The sequence below is a fragment of the Wasmannia auropunctata genome, unplaced genomic scaffold (genome assembly GCF_000956235.1).
Source record: "Wasmannia auropunctata unplaced genomic scaffold, wasmannia.A_1.0 LD335365.1, whole genome shotgun sequence".
Classification (NCBI taxonomy): Eukaryota; Metazoa; Arthropoda; class Insecta; order Hymenoptera; family Formicidae; genus Wasmannia; species Wasmannia auropunctata.
In genome coordinates, this window is record NW_012027525.1 from 480,835 (window position 1) to 497,828 (window position 16,994).

The 16,994-nt window shown below is 35.7% G+C and overlaps 1 protein-coding gene across 10 annotated transcripts in view; it reads right to left on the bottom strand.

The window, feature by feature from the left end:
- Positions 1 to 16,994, bottom strand: part of LOC105457142 (multiple C2 and transmembrane domain-containing protein 1) — a 27,063-nt gene continuing 10,069 nt past the window's right edge. For 2 of the 10 annotated variants that reach the window (XM_011701641.1, XM_011701640.1), the window contains exons 4-14: positions 14,565 to 14,837; positions 13,474 to 13,616; positions 12,990 to 13,181; positions 7,632 to 7,780; positions 6,564 to 6,969; positions 5,422 to 5,564; positions 4,899 to 5,258; positions 4,248 to 4,377; positions 2,980 to 3,150; positions 1,716 to 2,041; positions 1 to 944 (exon numbers count right to left, since the gene is read on the bottom strand). In XM_011701641.1, coding sequence (XP_011699943.1) covers positions 836 to 944; positions 1,716 to 2,041; positions 2,980 to 3,150; positions 4,248 to 4,377; positions 4,899 to 5,258; positions 5,422 to 5,564; positions 6,564 to 6,969; positions 7,632 to 7,780; positions 12,990 to 13,181; positions 13,474 to 13,616; positions 14,565 to 14,837 — 2,402 coding nt within the window. In that variant the 3' untranslated portion in view covers positions 1 to 835. Of the gene's footprint in view, positions 945 to 1,430; positions 1,637 to 1,715; positions 2,042 to 2,979; positions 3,151 to 3,564; positions 4,378 to 4,898; positions 5,259 to 5,421; positions 5,565 to 6,563; positions 6,970 to 7,631; positions 7,781 to 8,087; positions 10,981 to 12,989; positions 13,182 to 13,473; positions 13,617 to 14,564; positions 14,838 to 16,994 lie in introns of those variants that run through there. The other 8 variants (XM_011701642.1, XM_011701643.1, XM_011701638.1 and 5 more) reach the window with 8 other exon arrangements.

The following is a 16,994-nucleotide window of genomic DNA, read 5'->3' on the forward strand; positions in this document are numbered from 1 at the left end:
TCTAAATTTACTTTCGATTTATTCAATGGATGAAAACTATAAATTTAAAAAAAACTGTTAATGATCACATTTCTTTTAAAAAAATAAGTATAGCAATAAAATCTCCGAGCTACTGCGGAAAAAAAACGACATGATCATATAATTCATTGTATAATTAATTGTAATGGCAATGGCAATTCGTCATTTTAATATACAATATGTGTTATATACATTTTTAATGTATTGACATTATATACCCATAATTCTATAACGCGATTTATATTCCGTATAATCGTATAATATTTCATGATATATATATTCCACCATATAATTGTGCCTTTTTATACTTTTATTGTTTTTTATACTCTCTTTCAATGTGATGCGTCAAGACATATCACATGATCATCAATCGTTTGTTTATACCGCAGTGCATAATACTTCATCCTACGCGATAAAATCCCTCTTGTTCTCATTATTACGTAACAAATGTATCACATACGCTCAAAATAAATTCAATCTTGTTATTCAATTATTCTTTTTCGGCGTTAATATTTTTCATAATTGCTACATTTTCACTTCTCTCTCTCTCTCTCTCTCTCTCTCTCTCTCTCTGTCTTTCTCTCCTTCGAGGCATCAGGCACACCATGTGCGATACCTTCACTAACGACTGACCGTTAGATTCGAGACGACTCTCACGACCGAGGGAGGGTACAAAATAAACTAATATTCAGTCTATGTCGATCACATCCGTATTTTCCGCTGATCCCTTTCGCTGTCGCAATTTCCGGCGCAGCAGGACCGATTTAAGGATACTGGACGACCTTGGACCCGCGACATCCGGCCGCGGGAAATTCTGCTACGCCGCCTTGTGCCTCTTTCTCTGCTCTCTTCTCGTCACGTTCGAACCGGGACTGCCCGAGCTACCGCCTCTCTCGCAATCCGCCGTCGGCACGGGTTTTAGTTCTCTGTAAAAGTATACGGATTAAAGGATCCCTTCATACTCGCAAATTTGAAAGCGTAAAACGACGCAAAGGTGATATGAAATTTCACAAACATTAAGAAAAATCGCTCTATACTAGTATATTCATTATATTCTAAATATATGTTTACATTCTTTCCTCTTTCTTAAGAAGTAGCATTATATAAAAATTGCTTGGCTCTTTCGGGATCTGCAATCATTCAGAATGTTTAGGATAAAATTTACTGCAGATTCAATTAATTTAATGTTTAGATATATAAATATTGCATACCTGATTGCATATTTACATTTGTAATTTGTATTTTTAACGTACAATTTGTTCATATAAAAATACAACGATCTTTCTTTGCGATTCTTTATACTGAATTTACTACTGTATTATATTAATATTTTTCAAAAAATTATATTGAGGAACTTTATTCATTTATTTTATATTCTGTAATGTTTATAAAATTCGCTTTCCTAATTACAGTAAAATATAAATACGGAGATCGATGATTTGCGTCTTATTCTTTCCTTTCTGCTTCTCAAAGAGATTTAGTAAAGATATTAAAATATAAAATCATACGGTTCAGTTTAAATTTATGATATATTTAACAATAATCATAAAGTCAAAACCGAGTCAAACCGTATTATTACACTCGAGTTTCCCGAAACATTTTCACAGACGTTTTATATCTATAAGCGAAAAAAGCCGATTAATCTCAACAGGCGATGATACGCGCGCTAATGCGATATGTTATCGTTAATTGCTCACCTATAATTAAGTAACTCTTCGTCGTCAGGCACTCTGGATATAAGATCGAGGAGCTCGTTGTTGGGCACGGAGTGAGGCCTGAGGATTTTCCTAGAGAACTTATTGACTCCCCAGACGAGGATTAAATACCGGACAGGAATAAAATAGAGCACGATCGCCCCGGCGATCGTCAGAAGTATCGCCAGGTAGCTTAAATAGGGGATCGTGAAGTTGAAGAGGTTCTTCACTCTCTCGCAAAGACTCGCTATGTAGCCGATTGAGTTCTGAACTGTTTGCGTCACCTCTTGGATCGCCTGTAAACGCTCCTTCAGACTTTTCTTCTCCTCCTGAAAAATCGTTACGTATTAATAAATGAACTATGCTGAATGTTTTATCAGATTGTTGAAACATCCAAAAAATATGCTAAAATAATTTCTAAACTATCACTTAGATGTTTCTTAATTTTCTTATTTTTAGTTGCTCAGATGTTTAAAAATTACAAAAATTAGTATTAGAAAACAAGACCCAACGATTGTAAAAATAAAATTAAACCCATTAAAAATCAGTATAGAATGCAAAATAAAAAAAAGAGAATAAAAATATAAAAAAATTTTCAATATAATGAAGATCGATCGGAGAAAAATTAATATGACTTTTGAATGGTTACCAAAATGTTGGTTTACAAAATGAATTAGTTAACTTTCTGCATTGCTTGTGAATATCATATATAATATCTGAATATTCTTGTATTTTACCTAATGCAATGCGAATATATCGTTAAATTTGTATAACGTAACTACGCTGTTGCCAGTAATGATAACATCTTTATCCGGGAGCCGCGCTGTTGTGATTCATAGAGCGTAACGAGATGCATAGAGCATCCAATGGCGGCGTTTAATACTGAACACTTTGGCTTATTATTCTAACACAAGGGAAACTAATCCACGTTAATTAATTTGCATAGATCGAAGGTTATAGCGCTAAATTTATTGAATGGAGCACGTACAGTGTATGGTATAAGAATATATGATAAATGAGAATTTGCCGTATATTTATCGTTATTAGAGCTTTTATAAATCCAGCAAGAGTGTTACTTGCATCTCTTTAGCTATTAACGAATCGAAACGCAAAAAGCTTCTGCAGCAGTAAATAATTATAGTATAAAATATGTATGGATATTTTATATATATATTTTATTTAATTTTTTTTTTAACGAAGAATCCCATAATTTGTGATGCGATTAAACTAAGCACTATATACTTTTTGAAGATGTAATGACGCTCACTTTATCTTTGTCATCCTCGTCATCGTCGTCGTCCCCCGGCGTCGGACAATCGTCGGACCCAATATCGGCGTGATCTTGAAACTGCGAAGTTGCGTAAATCAAAGGTGCGCCCGTCACCACTGCGACCTGCCCGCAAATCCAATGATTGAACCCGCTCCTCTCGCCGCTAAGCTGACAGGTAGCAAAGAAATTCGACATGCAGCATTGCCAGTAAAGAAACAAAGCGGAGGTAACTTGCACTTATGCAGGATGGGCCATGTCAGAATAGGCATAGTACATTAGTATAGTACAAAGTATAGTACACAAGAATATATACAAAAATTATAAATATATACAAAAGTACCACATTCTGTTTTATTTAGATATCAAAGAGTGATTTGGAATAGTTGATTATTAATCTTACTGTATCAAACACACCCACAATACATATTGATCCATTTTCACTTAAGTTAACCTTGCAAATTTTGCTTTTAGTACTTTTAAAATTCTAAAAGTTTGTTTTTCTTATTTTTATAACTGTTTATTTTCAAATACATTTTTTTGTGCAATATATGAAAAGGAATGTATTTTTTCAAAAATGTATTAAAAATATATAAACATGTTTATATATTTTTTCAAACTCAAATGCATTAAATATAAAATACAGTAAGATTAAGCATCGTGGACGTGCACAATTTATTTGGTGTTTCAATGATTCATATTTTTATTATAAGAGAAAAAATAAAAATGTTATTATTACACGAGAAAAAATTCTTTTATGAAATTACATCGCAAATATGGGACATTTTACATATGCGAGGTCCTGAAATGAAATCATTAGATAGCATGTAGATATTTGAGAAGGGTATTTCATTCATTAAGGCGATAACATTTAATGTTTTTATTAGATATTTATGGATCAACACGAGAGGCAATAGAGAGCGAAGAATAAAGACTGTAAAATCAAAAGTAGATTTGAATTAAATAGTAGTAAGCGATTAATAGCATAGCAATTAATAATTGGAACGATCCAGAACGACATGCTAGCAGTAAATCAAGTTTTAATCCGTTGAGCAAGAAATCCAAGGCACTGAGGGCTTTAGATTTTGCAGCTTGAAAAATGCGTCGCATATGTAACAAAAGTGCACTCGATATTGGCTTTAAAGGCCAATAATAATGTTTAATTTTTCACATAATGCCGCGATAATCATATCAATTTGAAATGTGGACACGCGAAAGAGTGCCGGATTAAAACTTCAATAAAATCAATAACAATTAAAGTCACGTACCAGATAGTACTTTAGAAGAATCAATAACGCCACGCCCGGTATCATATACGGCTCGAAGTAGTAACATCCAAGAATAAAAATGACCAGAGCGAAGACGCTTCTCATCTTGCTTTCCCATTCCCAGCAGCTCCTAACCGTAGGATAAAGCGAAAAATAGTATCATAAACAGCAGCAGCGAAGAATCTATTTTCGGTTTAATCCAAAGAAATTTATACTTCTAGTCAGAAGTATAAATTTTTGAAATACAAAACTTTTTAAATTAAATTTTTTTCAGTAGGATACTTTTGCTATATTGTCATCTAAATAAAAAAAAGTTTAATTAATTTTATTAATTTTTATTTTAAATTCTTGATTTAGAACGGAAAAAAAATATATTTTTTTTAAGATGACGCGTGACGTCCCAAGTAACAAGATGACGTCAAATGACATTTCAATAACGTCTTATTGACGTTAGAGACGTTATCAAGACATTTTTACACGTTATTAAGATGTCACCTTGTTTTTTGGGCTGTATTGTAATTTTACTAACAAAACGTTAGATACGTTCCATATAATTATGGGGGGGTTTTACATATCATATAATCACACATGACCGAAGAGATAAAAGTTTAGATCTTCAGTAATTCGAATAAAAGTTAAAGTCCCACTCACTGTATGTATTTCCCTATGTCAATGAATATTACGATAATCGCTTTGAGCCTAAGAACGTTTCGCAGAAAGACTTGTCTCTTGAATTTCACTTCCGGCTCCATGTACTTTTTTTCCTTCGGATTAAGCGTTCGAATGCACGCCCTGAATATGTTCCATATGACGGTCATCTCCAAGAGGATCTGTGGACAGTTGCCCTTCGCTCGGCCCCTCAATTTCTTGTCCTTCAACGCGTACCACCGTTTCTCGCCGTTACGAACTTTTAGTAATGGTATCGCTACCTTCCCGAGAAACTCCACCTTGTGATCTCGATCCTCGTCGTATACCGTCACCTCCAGGACGGAATTTATATCCTTTACGTTGCTGTTGAAACAACAAAATTTATTCTCGATTATGCTTGAATAGCACGGTTATTTGATCATATTCTCGCGTTTAATCATGTCGGATTTTATTTACTATATATATAATAATGCGTGCCGATAATTGCATTAAAAATAATTAATATTCCGATTAAGACATAACTTACAAGGTGAAAATTTTCTGCCAATTTGGCGCGAGGGTTTTATATTCCGTTTGCGTTTGTAATCTAGAATTTACGAGCTCCAGAACGCAGAAGGGGTCGCTTTTACCACCGAGATCAGCAGCTGCGAGACCTTGTGCACGGTATACCTGTAAAAAGACGAATTAATTAAAAAATGGATCATAATAAAATTTGTTTGTTTTATTTTACTTCATTAATGTAAAAGTCTTATAAGAAAAAAATGGTCACAAATATTTCTATTAAATTGTAATTAAAAAAAGATACAAATATATTTTTAGAAAAATTGTAAAAAAATTACTTTATAAGATTATTTAATTCAGAAATAATTTTTAACATTAATAAAAATAGATTTATCACCGATTTCATATTTTTAATAAAAACATGAACTTGGTGCTAGAAATCGTACAAAATAAATAGATTTTAGAGATATAAATTTAATTGTACGAGTAGGAATTATTTTCAGTAACACAGCTTTAGCACAGTTCAAATCATATATCTGTTTATCGAAGAACTGATTAAAAAACTGATTAATAAATTCTTTTTTAAGAAGATCTTTTAGATAATTAACGCCTAATGTAAAATCTATTATCAGCCAGCTCAAAAAAAGCACACTCCTTATTCAGCGATCGAATATGCTTTACTAATTCATAGTATTAAAGAGTCATTCCGAAATAAACGTGTCATAATATTGAATAGAAGATTTTCCTTTTTGCTGCAACTCTTACATAACGACTGCATGTCAATATATTATATATAATTTACATGGCAAAAATTAATATTTTGCTATGTACATGAATCTACTTTCATTATCATTATTATGCAGCATATCCATGAATTAAATCGTCAAATTTTGTCAGCATATTTCACTCGTCGGACAAAATTCTGACCACAGACAAACGAATTCGTAATTCGATAAAGACGAGAGTTTCAGATTCATAAATATATTAAGACTTTCCTCCTCGACGTGAGCGGAATAGTCCAAAATTTGGCGACCTATTTCAGGAGCTGTACATTTCCTGTACATTAATTATTACTCTTCTAACTTGAGTGCCATCGTGACGTTCTAAAAAAGTTAACACTCTCAACATTGGCACGTTAACGATTAATGCTAATCGTTTCTAATTCACCTTCACTGTCAAGTGGCCTACGTCACGTATCCTCTGCAGGGTGTTCATGACGGAATACCGTTGGACCGTTTGCGCGTGTTCCACCGGTGTTTCCTCGTGCGCGGCCAAATCGCTGATTGTCTCGCTGGCCGTGGTGCCGCTTATCGTCAAAAGTAAAAAGATACTGCCCGAGCCGTCCTCGAGTTCGCGCCATAGCCGATGCGTGGTCTCTCGCTCGAGGGTCGCCAGATTGATCACCGTCTTGCCCATTAGATCGTCCTGATGACTCCTATCTCTGTCCCAAACCGTCACCTCCAACTCTTGTCCTAGATACGGGTCTTCGTAGAGATGGAGGTCGAACTGCTCCAACCAAATTGGATTCAATGTTTTGTTAACGACTTTCGATTTGTATTTCTCCGTGCCGAGCCTGCAAATTAGGATGCGGGACTCTAGTTTTTATAGTGAAACTTCCACACAATTTAAGTTACTGCAGCAGCTCGAATTGCTAATATCTCGGAGATTTCATTCCATTTAATTTTGCATCGTCATAAAATTGTGACATTAAGAATGGAATGATTTTCATTCTACGTAAGTAAAACGAGCAAATTCAATACTGCAGCATTAATAAATTATAATATCGCCGATATAAATTTATATTTACATTTATATCGACATTATAAATATTTATAAATGCCACATAGGATGAAATGATAAATCGATAAAGAAATTATTAAATCGTTTCGAGAGAAACGTTTATATTAAAATATTTATATCGAAACACGCTTTTAAAAAGAATTTACTAATGCCAATAAAAGTAAACATTATTAAATCGAATAAAAAGGAATGAAATGTATCGGATGAGATATTATAACTTGATCAAACTGATTACTTGAATTTAAAAAATTGTTTAAGAATTTTTATAACAAGCAATTAGTAGAAAAACAATTTGAAACTAACAACAATTGAGATTTTTTGGAAGCAAATTTTAAAGTGATATCTAAACAAAAAAGTTGCAAAATTCGTTGATAACAGAAAGTAATAAGAATGATCAAGTAATCTATTCTATATAGTATTAAAAGTTTTATGTACCGGAACTTCACGTAAGGATCCGACAAACCATCTATGTCCATCGGCAACAAACTCTTCGCCTCGACGAGCACAATTGTCACCACCGAACTCCATATTTGTGATTTCAATCGTCTATTCACGTCCGCCAATCGATTGGTTCTCTGAAAATACTACAACGTGGAAAAATGGGGCACTTAGTAAAATTATCGCTGGAGGGAAACTAATGTTGAATTTTTGTACTATAATATAGCATAATTATTGTAATTGAAAACAATAGTTTTTAATGCGACTACATAGTGTTAAATGTGACGATTGTTTGATTTCTTTTTATTGGTAAAGCTCAAGAAACAATTCGTGAAAAATAATTTTCTATAAATCACTTCTTTAAAAATTTTGTTTTTTATTAAATTTAAATTATTCTTGCGTTTAATGTCTTTAATGTATATCGCCGTAAAAAAATTCCTTTAGTGGCTCTACCCTATGAATATCTTCTATCTTCCCCTTAACGTTGCCCTTTAATCTGTCCAGAAGGTCGTGGCGTTTGATCTCCTTCACTTCCAAAACGCCGGGATCGTTTAAAACGTTTGGATTTTCCTCCACATTCCCCACGTGTGGGAGAACAATTTCTTGCTTGTTCAGCTGTGTAATTAAATTCGCTTGGTCAGACCGATCCGATTTTGCGGAAGCTCGATTTCGTAATTTTCGCCAATGTTCGGTCATCTTGCTCTCGGCTCTCGGCTCGTCGATCTTCGCGGCTCGTCGATCCTCCAGTCTGCTCTCGATCTTCGGCTCCTCGTTCTCTTCCCTGGCCGGTGTAAACTTGAAATCGTATGTAGGTTCCGGCATAACTTCCCGATTGATATTCGCCTCGAAGTTCTCGGATGCCTCATCATCGGGTTGACAATGCGTTAACGTGTAGCTGGAAGACGGTCTGCGATGATCGGCGATCCACGTCTCGATCGGCTGCAGCCACGTATGCTTCTCCACGTTCTCCTCCCAGATACGCTCCACCTGATCCTCCAATATCCTCTCTATCAAATCCACCTTCCGCCCCAGGGAGCTTCTTAATGAACCCTTTGCCTTCCGTTTCTTGATTCCGGACAGGCCCTCGGTCGTGGTTGGTCCTTCGGTCACTCGTGCCTTCCAAACTCCTATCATCGCTCCCTCAAGCCTCGATTTCTCGCTTTCGACAGCACTCGATCCTTCCTCCGTAATTTCGGAAGTTGTCGTCTCGACAAATAGTTCCTCGGCTCGTTTCACCTTCGGGGGCTCTTCAACTGCGAACGCGTGCTGAATCCTCGATTTTTCGCCCACGACGGGGCTCGATTCTCTCGAGGTCTCCTCGCGCCGAATATTCTCGCAAAAATTGTCGTCCGACGCCGAGACGCTGAGAGCGACGCTGCTTACGGCGGCAGCGTTGCTCTCCGCCTCGGCGAAATCCCTCTCGAATTTATGTTTTGATACGGATCGATCCAATTCCGCGATGGAATGACGTCTCTCGCGTTGATCCGCGTCGAGCTGCCGGCATAATCCTGTGGAAGGCACGTTGGTGCCTTCGGATGATTTATCGGTAGACACCACATCTATTTTATTAGACATCATATTCGCGTCGACTTCACACGCCTCGTCGGCGGGGTTCTTCCCCGTGGCCATTGTCTCGGCGGCGACGTCGTTCTTGGACGTGACATTAATTTCCGACGTAACTTCGATCTTGGGTATAGTGTTAAGTTCACTTGCCACATTTAGTTTAGATGAGAGATCTATTTCGGACGGCGGCGGTTCCATTTTGGACGAAGCGACGGTTGCCGCTTCGATCGGATCCTCTCTCTGCATGGTATCAATTTTGCATATATTTTTATCGATCGCTATCTCTCTCGACGTGGCATCGACTTCGGACGGGCTGGGCTCGGATTGAATGTACCATCGATTTCAAATTCGGTACATTCGGTACCTCCCCCGGTCTCCCCCCTGCGCGAATTACCCTTACGAATGAAAAGTGTGCTTTGAACGTTTCGCAGCTTTTGCAAATACGACGTATGAATTGCGATTTGTTGAACAGCGTTTGTGTAACGTGTTATTTTCGTCCGGGCTCTTGTCGCAAATTCCGTAGTTCTCCTCGCTCGCAAAATGACTGCGAATTCGTTCACATCTCCCGTTCGATCGGCTTGCATCTTTCATGGGCTCACGTCCAAACAGACAAAACCGGGTCTCTGTTCTTTGTCTTTCATTTCGCGGATAACGTAACTCGGTATGACATTCTTAATAGGAACGTGAAGCATTAGCTTTTCATGATGCTTTGCATGATAAAAAGTGTCAGTCACGGGATTTCATAATCCAGCGGAAATGTACAAGTTGCCGTTGACGTGCGCGATGACTCCGCATCTTTCGTACCATATGCGCGTTGAGAAGCTCTATAATGTTTTTCTAAATTAATATTTTCTCAATCCAAAATGTCAATTATACTCGATTTTATGTCACTGTATAATGTACACACTTCTTATGACAAGCTCTCGCGAAGAAAGTAATCTCTACAGCAAGCACTCGAGATGGATAATCTGAAGAACCTCCCGCGCTGTGAAGCTCACGCTTTTACACTCGACGCGGCAACACTATATGTCAGCAACTGACACGCGCAAGAAAAGGAAAAAAAAAACGCGAGAGAAAAAGTGTCCGTGAGCATAGATTTACACGCTGATTCACTTGTGTGTCTTGTTTACAAAAATCGTAAAGTACAAATATAAGCACTTCCTCACGATGATCGCTCGTGCTCGATATCGCCCGATTAGCACCGCCGGTGAGTCACGCCGGCGAAAAGTACAGGCGGAGAAATATAAATTTGGTTACGCGTATACACGGCCATCGGAAGTCTCTTATCAGAAACACTGGCGAGCTCGTTACCAACGCACAATGGAATACATTTCCGTGTCGGGTATCAAATTGGCACAGCACTGATAAGCGCGAAGCACTTGTGCCCCGCAAAGTAAGATGGCAAAGATCGTCCGACTACTAAGTCGTTCTTCGTCGGCAACCTGCTGAAGCGTGCCGGCCAGTTGGGCTTTTCCCACTCCATTCTTCGCACCAAGAGAGCGATGTTATGTCGACAAACATTGAGACATTGTGTGTACACGATGCCGTAACCGCGATATTCTGACGCGGGTGTTTCTCAACTCGTGAGAGAAAGCGAGAGAGATACAATGACAAATTTATCCAATAAAGAGGGAGAAAAATTGCTCATCTAATTGCATGGAAATGTCTCGCTATATCTTCCTTCTATTTTAAAAATGATTCTACTCGAGAAAATCAATCTCAAAATTCATTTAATGGATTTTAAGAAATACATTTGTACTGTAATATTAAATGTACTATAATATTAAATTTATTATTTTCAGGAGATGTCTTTTCGTTAATTTTATTTCATATTAAATATATTTATGTATTTCTCTTTTGTATTAAATATATCTTTATATATCTTTATTTCATATGAAATGTCTCTTCATAATTAACTCTCCTAAATAAAATTTCTAAAGCGCAGTTGCATTTAATAAAGTCATTTTTTAATATTAACGTTCCGAATCGTTACTACCGTCTGAGAGATCTTATCTAAAAAAAAATGATTGCTTCGGATTATAGCATCGGATTACGATGGGCTATTAATATGTTCGGTATGATATATGGGAACATATCACACGTAATGTATAGACGGCACATTATATACTGCTTATCAGCCAACTTTATAGATACATAGAGTGTCCGATACGCAGCAAACCATATTGCATCTGACAGTTCTTAGCCGCGCAATCGATATTTCCTTAATGAAAGTATAGAGAGAAATCATCATTTGTGTCGCGAATTATCAAAATCATTCATTCGATTGTATTTGATTTTTCTACGCACAATTTTATTTTACTTTTCATTATTATTAATTTTTCCAGAGAAATTTTCCAAAGGAAAATAAATATATTGTATTTTAGCCGGTACAGAATTAAGTTTTAATGGAGAAAGACTTGAGGAGTTCAAAGTTTTTTAAAGATTAAACTACTTTCTATCTTTATTTATCTATTACTTTATCTATCTATTATTTTTGAGTTAGATGAACAATAATTTGAAGCAAATTCAGATTAAGTTGCACGTAATAATCATATCTTAAGAAATATTCCAAGTATTTATCAAAAGTATCATTGTCATTAGGATTAATGGTAGAACCGGAGCTGCAGCTTCTGCAATTGCAATGTTCAGACGATCTAAGTGCAACGCATCTGCAGGCATAAGCGTGATGTTATTCGGAGAAGATCAGGCCATTACGTAAATTGCCATTAATTCGTAAATAAATTAGATTTAACGCGTAATACCCGAGAGTTCCTCACTTATTCCTCGCGGAATGGCGTTTAATAATAGTTAATACATAAGTGGAGCTAGCGCGCGATAAGGGCCAGGCCTTGCACTCCACTTTCAACGACAAGTCGATACCGTAATACGGACGCGGGCGCGTTACTTCCCTCACAACCCAGTTTCCCATTCTTCATACATACACGCTATAAATATACGCACGGGCACATCCATCTCCTTTACCAAGACCGAGAACGATCGACGCGTCGCGATTACTTATTGTTAGTTTATCACCCTCTGCTTAACCCTTTACGGAGATTTACGGAGCTTTTGTTGATACTTCATCTTTTGTATTTTCAAATATTTCTTGGTATTGTATAGGTATTTGTGGCGATCGTGGCACGAGAGCTGCGCATCGGCTTTTTGTGCTAAAGGACCCAGATTCAAACCCACTCAAAACAGTATATAACTCTAAATCGATTTAAAAGCGATCGCCACCTCTCGAAAGGCAAAGGGAAAAACCACTGAGAGTGTAACTTTGCCCAGAAAAAAAAATCTCTTTTAAAAACGCCGTTCAAAACTGGCGTTAAAACTGCGTAGGTCCCATATATCTACGGATATATGCAGAAGAGATCGTATGGCGTTAGCGCGTATGGTGCGCTGACAAGCGTATGACACGCGAAGAAGAAGTTGCGTTAATGTTACACAATTTCTTCTAGTCTGCGGGCAAGATGTTTTCATTTAGATGATAGAATTGTCAGTTCCGTTTTAAGAGTAGCATATTGATCCTCGTTAATGCTACTTTGTGAATTCAAGCATTTACTTATCAATTTAATAGTTGAAAGCAAAGCTGAACGCGAATCTCCATAAATATTTGTAGTATTAGATGAGCACTTTTTTGTATGTTTTATTACGTATATACATATATACATAGTTGATTAGCTAATCAATTTTTATTTTTTAGATAATAAGTAAATAAAAAAAAGAATAAAACAATCAGAAAGAAAAGATTAAAAATGTTTTAATCCGACCGGATTGAAAAAGATAAAGTACCTGCTCTTTTTCTTGTTGATTTCTCGGCCAAAGTGTAGCTGTCAGGTAGATTTCGCCTAAATGTTGTTTTGGCCTGACCGGATCTTTAAGTTCTAATGTTATATCTTGAGAATGCCCGAGATCGAGTTGCGTAAGGTCCAGCAGAGCAGCCCCCATGAAGTCATCCTGCAGGCCCCAATCGTAATCAAAAACCTGTCAATACATAAGAGATTTTTTTAGTGATCATTAGAATGATTATTGGTAATAGAATATAGACAATTTTGAAATACTTTTTCTATTTTAATAAAATTAATACGAGTTATTTTGCAAACTAATTGAATTTTATTAAACAATTCGAATTATTACAGATTAGATAAAATAAATTAAAAAATTTTAATGAAAATTTCAGTCTTTGAAATAAATTATTGAATATTAACATATATTTAGCGTTTCTGCAGCTTATAATATTTTGATATAATAGAAAACCTACTAAATATATGTATACCTTGATAGTAAGTGGTTGAAAAGGATCTTCTATAGGCAAGGTGACGCTTTCGTCCCAAACTGGGTTTAAATCGCGATGAACGGTTCGCGATTTGTGCAGCAATCGCCCTGAGCATTTTACTTTCACATAAGGATCGCTGGCGCCTGAAATCATAAAGTGAATCGCAAAACCGTAAGCCATACATATCGCAAATTTACGGCTATGCGATAAATATAACGATTCTATATCTTCAAGTAGGCACGAATGTCTCGAGCTATATTTTATTTATTTGGCATAAAAATGATAACATATTTATGTACATAAGTTTTAGACGAATTTATCGATTTTATATTCAAATATTTTTTCATGATATAAAGTATAATGTGTATATACAATAGTGTTTGCTGAGTAATTATGATACGAGTAGCTTCCTTCATGATTCATTTTTTAAGAAATGTAAATATAGATATACAAGTTGAACTTCGATAACACGAACCTCTACAACTCGAAAGCCTCTATAAAAAAATTTTGTTTGTTCCCTCTCTTTCGCTTCACTGCGGAAAAGCTCTATAAATCAAAATAAAACCTATCTTAACTCGGATTATTTGTTAGATACTTAAATGTATTATTTTATCTCTGCAGTTCAAATTTAAAATAGCCAGATCTCTACAAGTTGAAGTTCATCTCTATAAGTTGAACTTCTATTTTCGCTGCTTCTATAATTCAAAGTTGTAGCTATGTGTAACCATGAGTAACAGCCTGGTAGTTGTTTTACGATTACATTTATTATACATATGCAATAAATAATTCACTGTCAAATACTGAATTTTTTCATTTAAAAGTCGTTATAATCGGAAAATTATAAACTCTCCTACAAAGTCTCTCCGTAACTCAAATGTAAGTAGTACTTTCCGTAAGTCGATATTATAATATTTATATAATATTTTCATATTTTAACCCCTTTTACTCGAATTTCGATAAATCGAAAACTGTACGAAAACGAAACTCGAAGAAATTAGCTCTTCCCTTGAAATTCGAGTTATCGATGTTCGACTGTATCTTTTTTCTCCAAACAAAAAATAAAAGTTGAAAGCCTTTTTCTTTCCTCTTACCGCATCTATCCATCGCAACGAGATTTGCGCCTCTTCGTATGTGCAAACGAAGTTGGAAGAAGGCATGTTGTCTCAACGCCTGTTCTCTCTTACGTGTCATCTCGTCTTGTAGAAAATCGCCGTCCTGGCTGAAGGATCCCCGAGGTTCCTCGCCGGTTTGCCCTTCCTTCTGAAAGTTCACGGATCCTTTGGAGAATCCCTCGCCGCATTTTCCGGCGCTGTCCTCTTGCATAGTCACAGTCTTTTCTCGGCTACCGCGTGCCAACGGAGATTCTGCGCATTCAAAATGTGCCGAGATGCACGTGCCGAGATCACTATCGGTGTTGGCACGTCGGTAATGATATTCATACCATGTGATTTACGCTGCATACGTGATTATTGGAAATAGACGCGAAAGAGCTTGATTTTGTCTTATCGAATATCTTCTAAAATTACCTGAGAATTAAATAATATGAGTTGATGGTGAGTTTTTTATTAGTTTATTATACTATAAACTATAATTAGCATCGTTTAACTAATAATAGATATTTTTAAATTGCCCATGTTAAATTTTTAAATGGTTAAAATCAATATTATAGGAAAAATGACACGTCAAATATGTGTGAATTTAAGCGAGATTTTATATTTCATTAGTTTACAATTTTATGTACATACTACGGGCGAATAAAAAAATCAAACTATTGAAGAAGACATTTTCCGAAGTAAAAGTGCAATTGAACGTAATTGCGCAATTATTGCAAATACGATTTTACAATTTTAGAGATATTAAAGGACCATCAGGCATGTACGCTTGCTATTCTAGAACAGGTACAAGAGTCTTTCGGGTTAATCTGTTTAAGTATGACGAGGCACGTCAGCATTCGTGCTGGATCATTTCGGATCAATCGATATAATAAGGTCTAAACGTGCCGCGCATGTCGACTTTTGGCGCTAGGTACAAATTGCACGCTCGATATTCCCATCCGCATGCTTTTCTCAAATGAATCCACGTTAGGTATATCACCAAAAGCGCAATAGTAGCATAGTGATAATCAGCGCTTGTGTACAACTTGAATAAGTAATTATTTACACGTATAAATTACAAACGCAGAATTGATCATTGGTCGTGTTATCTTAGTTAATTAGGAAATAACAAATATTATTCATGCATACGCATGAATATTAAAAATCTGTATTTTCTTAATATACTTTAACGCTATAATGTATTTTTACGCAGATAATTTATGGCCTTTTGAAGTGTGTTGCATTTAAATGTGCAGCATTCGTATTCCGTGAATTTATATTCCCGCCAGGATATTAATTTGCACAACACAACTATGTTCCGCAAGAAGAATCATTGCCGAGTCAAGTGGCTTGCCAATAAACTTAATTAATTTACTTGAAAATGCAGCAACTTCCGAGTAACCGGTTATTCAAAATTCATGAATTCGACAAATATTCATTCTACGATACTCGAGACTCCAGATCGCATTCGCGTGACCTAGACATAATTCCAAAGGTTAAATCTTTTAACCCTCTAATAATCATCTGCACCATAGATCAGTGCGCTTCAACTTTTATCGTACAAAGTAACTTTGAGTAAAAAAAACCTGGCAATTGCATAAGAACGCGCTCGGATGCGACATAGACTCGATAAACGGACTTAAAAAGCCATTTTTTCACGAGAGTAGTTATACTTTTCAGATAAACTGGTGTATTCCAATTCATATCACAAGAACAAAAGAAATGAAAAAGCGAAAAAAAGCGTCAGAAATTTGCAGGCAATATATAATATAAACCGGTGAGACCAGAAGCCGCGTATTTTTTTACCTTATAACCAGGATTTTATTTTTTGAAACATTGAGAATGCTCTAGATATTTGACTAGCTGAATTAAAACAATATTTGATTTTAATCGAACCACTGTTGTTATTTCTCCACACCTACAACGCTTCAGGGAATAAAAAATTCTGCTAGAAAAAGTTCCAAAATTCAAGTAAAGTTCTTAATTTCATTGATTACATTAATATTATTTAAATATTATTAAATAATATTATATTTAAATAATTAAATATGTAATTGTGATAAAAAATATTAATTATTTAAGTGCTAAAAATGTAAATTATTTAAGTATTAAAAATATCAATTATTTAAATAATTAATAGGAAGAAGAAAGTCAATATTTTTTAATCCTTATATCCTTATCTTTAATCCTTATAGATATGAACATTTATGAAAATGACTCGATTCTTCTTGCGATACTAAATGGCGATACTCAACTCGAGACGACGCATTTATTTTTTGTTAAATATTGACTGAAAAGTGTTGCTGCAAACGATGCAAACAACGCTACTTAATACTTCATTGCATGACAGCAGTGATCCAATTCATGATACATAGCTGCATATACGGATATGTCAGAACTCTGTGCGTACGCAATTATCATGTCACG